General features: G+C 36.2%; 1 protein-coding gene across 1 annotated transcript in view; it reads left to right on the top strand.

Annotated features, from left to right (window-relative positions):
• The window catches only part of Jchain (joining chain of multimeric IgA and IgM), a 9,043-nt gene extending 5,350 nt beyond the window's left edge, over positions 1-3,693 (top strand). Inside the window, exons 3-4 of the mRNA XM_004646549.2 lie at positions 2,461-2,541; positions 3,207-3,693. Coding sequence (XP_004646606.1) covers positions 2,461-2,541; positions 3,207-3,417 — 292 coding nt within the window. The 3' untranslated portion in view covers positions 3,418-3,693. The remainder of the gene's footprint in view (positions 1-2,460; positions 2,542-3,206) is intronic.
• Positions 3,694-4,128: the final 435 nt, after the last annotated feature.

The following is a 4,128-nucleotide window of genomic DNA, read 5'->3' as shown; positions in this document are numbered from 1 at the left end:
TTTCAGGTGTTTCTTAGACTTAAGCTAGTTGTTTCATTTCTCATATAAACTAGAGTTACATTCTATTGTTTTTTTTGTTTTTTTTTTTTTTTTTTTTTTTTTGCAGAACCAGAGATTGAACTCAGGCCCTTGCGCTTGCCAGGGACGCGCTTATTCTACTGAGCTATCTCCCAGCCCCTAGAGTTACATTCTATGTAGCTCTTTTTTTTTTTTAATTTTATTTATTTGTGTGTGTGTGTGTGTGTGTGTGTGTGGCCAGCTCAGCCCACCAGGGGGCGGGGCTGGCATGTGGTGCTGGGGGATTGAACCATGATCCCTGTGCTTTGCTAAGCTTGTTCTAAGTAGGTGCTTTAGACCACTGAGCCATCTCACCAGCCCCTGTAGCTCTTATTCAGCAGCAAGAATATTAGTAGTAATTGAGAAATAAGATTTGTATTGTCCCCAATCGGTAATAAATTTCTATTGTTAAACATTCCTACATTAATAATTTTCAAACAACCAAATATCTTTTATACAAAGAGAACACAGGATTCAATCTCATGCAATTAATGGAATAGGAATAATGTGCTTAATAATTTAGTTTCAAGTTCTTTATGGGCCACTTAACAGCTATGTGCATGGATTACTTCCAAAAACAGCTTATTTTTATTAATACATGTTTGTTGGGCTGGCCAAATAGCTCAGCAGATTAAAGCGCCAGCGAGCAGGCGCAGGGGCTGAGTGTTCAATCCCCAGGCCTGCCAGGCCCACCCACTCCCTGGGCGCACTGATACTGCGATTAAGACGGTGCGTGGTGGCATGTGCCTATAATCCCAGCCCTTGAGAGGTTGTAAACAGGAGAATCACTGTGAGTCTGATCTAGTAGTGAGACCCTGAACACCCTATAGACCCTTCCCTAAAATACAGAAATAATAATACATGTTTGTAGTACATAATGATCACATTCATCATGGGTAGTTTGTACATGTACATAACACATCTTTTTATGTCCCCTGCCTTGGCCCTCCTCCCTCTTGCAGAAGATGAGCAAATTAGTTATTCACTCTAAACTTCACCTTATTTTTTATGTATTTGGTACAGGGTCTCACTATGCAACTCGGACACCTAGTGATCCTCCCATTTTCATCCTCCCCAGTGCTGAGATTACTGGTGTGTGCCACCACACCTGGTCTCATTGGCTGGCTTGACATGTCTGGGGCCCGAGACAGCATGGCATGTGGTGCCAGGGATTGAACTCCGGTCCTTGCGCTTACCAGCTCTTAGCCTGCTGAGCTATCTCACTGGCCCTCATCATCTTTAAATAGGGGCAAATAATGCCTATTTTTTAGGGTTATTGTGAGAATACTGTTTTTGTTTAAAGCTTGTATAGTTTCTGGCACATATTAAAATATTTGCTTTTATTTTCAGTATACCACTGTGCTGCTTGAAACCTTTTTGGTGGTTTTGCCAGTATCGTTCTTGGAATTTACTACAAACTACCAGCTTAATTTACAAAGCTTACCATAACTTCTCAAGATTATTTATTGCCACTTTTATTTTACGTGTGAAGTTCCAGCAACCCTGTCGTGTCTTGTGCTTCCTCACCTTCATGGTACTTTCTTCCTCTTCTGTATTTATGACTACTGATTCCTCTGCTGGAAGAAGTTTTTCTCCTACCTCTTTCAGGCTGGTTAATGTTTCCTCTTCTTCACCTTTATTACTTCATTGTTACGTGAACTTGAGTAGGTCACTAATTGCTTTCATTCATAATTTGCACACCTTTAAAATCTGGTTAATCATATATGCCTGTCTATTTATTCTAGTAGTATTAAATATACTCTACATCTCATTTCTATCTAGGCACTAGGAATATGTAAACATTTTTGTCTCAAAGAACTTATGTAGACTAGTAAAGCAAGCATTCTGTAGACAAATAACTATGATCAGGCATTTGCTATAATATTGCTGAGCTTTAATGAGATTATGTGGGGAACATTTATGGGGTAGGAGATGGGATTAAGATAACATTATAAAAGTAAGATGATTTGGCAGGGATTTGCAAGGTTTTGCAAGCTTTATCAGAGGTAGTTGCCAGAAGAGATGCTTTGAGCTCTATGTTGAATGGGTAATACCTCAGAATGGAAAGTGACTGTTAAAAACTGAGTAAAAGTACTACGATTCATGAATTTGGTTCTTTCTATGATTCTGATCACAAACTGAGTTGGATGAGAACTGAATCAAATTCAGTGGTTAGGTTCAATGTTGACCTTATGGGGATGTTTCTTTGGGCTCTCATCCAGCTTGGTTTACAACCAGAATCATGGAGACAACTGAGTTAGTGAACCAAGGCACCACTGTATTACTAGAGTGGATAAACTTAGAGAATCTTACTGTTTCCATTAAATAGTACTGTTTCAGCAGTATAGCTGTATCAGAAATAACTATCTACATTCCATTATTTTTCTTTGTTTCTATTTTTAGTGTTCCTCTGAACAGCAGGGAAAATATCTCTGATCCCACCTCACCGCGGAGAACCAATTTTGTATACCATTTGTCTGACCTGTAAGAGATTTTCTTTCATACTATTGGATATTTGAACATTAATACCTTTTAACTAACCTTGCTAGTCAGAATGTTTCTGAAAATATGTTGGAATGTAAACATTGACAAGTATCTGTACTTTCAAATACATTCCTGTGTTATTAGATATGGCAAGTTGATGGAATTGTGACAGTTAAAAAGTAGCTATAATCAAGTCTAAAGAAGAAACTAGTGTTTTTGATACAAGCAGGATCATTTTATATTACTAGCTCAATAAATGGATTTCAGCTTATAAATATACAAATATTTCTTTGGAAATTAAGATAGAATCCAATATCAAATAGTTTCTACAAATATTCTTTTCTTGTCACCATAAATAACTCATTTAAATAAACTATCCAGTTGGGAGAAAACCTAATACTGTAGAAGTTTCTGTATGGTTTAGGTCAAACCATAAAGTTATCATCTTATTAATTATATAACTTACTCTCAACTAATTTTCATATATTAAAGGCTGAAAAATCTCCAGAACCATTCTGTATTGCAGAAGTGATGAGGTCCGAAAGAAGTCGACTTATTGCAGATCAGGGTTAGATGAGCTAATGGTTTTAAATAAAAATTTGTAACCACTCATATTTTGATTCAGCATTTAATGTGAATTGTTAATGCGTGTTCTTTTCTTTCAGCTGTAAAAAATGCGATCCCGTAGAAGTGGAGCTGGATAATCAGGTAGTTACTGCCACACAGAGCAATCTCTGTGAGGAAGACAGCGTGCCGGAGACCTGCTACACTTACGACAGGAACAAGTGCTACACAACTGTGGTCCCGCTTACATATGGCAGCGAGACCAAGCTGGTGAAAGCGGCCTTAACCCCTGACTCCTGCTATACTGATTAGTCCCAGTCTCGGCTGCTTAAGCAGCTGTCTTGAGAGGCTCTCCATTTTGTCTAGAAAGTTAGTGTTTTCACTGCCATTGAATTTTAAGCCAAATTTTAAAATTTTTAGACAATGCAAGACAAACTTCCTTATAAAAATTTAAAGTTTTTACTTTATTAGGTAATTACTTCTCAAACCTAAGTATTAAAATTGGTCAATTATGCTTGTCAAGAGGGATATACTACCTTAAGATCATAGATTTTAGCATTTTAAAAAAGACAAGGAAATAAAACTAAAGTGTAAAAATCCAGAGGCATAATTAAATGTCCTTTTTTGCTTTGCTTTGTTTTGGAGAGCCATAGCTTTTACATAATCTATGCCATTCTCCTTTAAAAAAGTTCCACTGTGTAGAGAAAATCTGTGTGTAAGCGTAGGTCTGTTATATGTCTTAATTAGAAAAATGATCATTGGAGAACATGTTTTAAGACTATGTATAAAATTATTAAAAATATCTTTAATTTTTATGACCAATTTTTAAAAAATGTTATAATTTAAAACATAACTGAAAAGATATATTTTGACATAATACGTAGACTTAGCAGAACTTCCTTTCTTTTGATAAAATTTTTTTTCAGCAATCAAGTTAGTGTTAGAAATTCCCATTGGAAATCATCTTTATTGCAACTGAATCCAATGAATTTTTTAAAAAATATATGTTCTCTAACACAGTTT

Source organism: Octodon degus, unplaced genomic scaffold (assembly GCF_000260255.1).
Source record: "Octodon degus isolate 3935 unplaced genomic scaffold, OctDeg1.0 scaffold00269, whole genome shotgun sequence".
Taxonomy (NCBI): domain Eukaryota; kingdom Metazoa; phylum Chordata; class Mammalia; order Rodentia; family Octodontidae; genus Octodon; species Octodon degus.
This window is presented reverse-complemented; position numbering and strand designations above follow the sequence as displayed.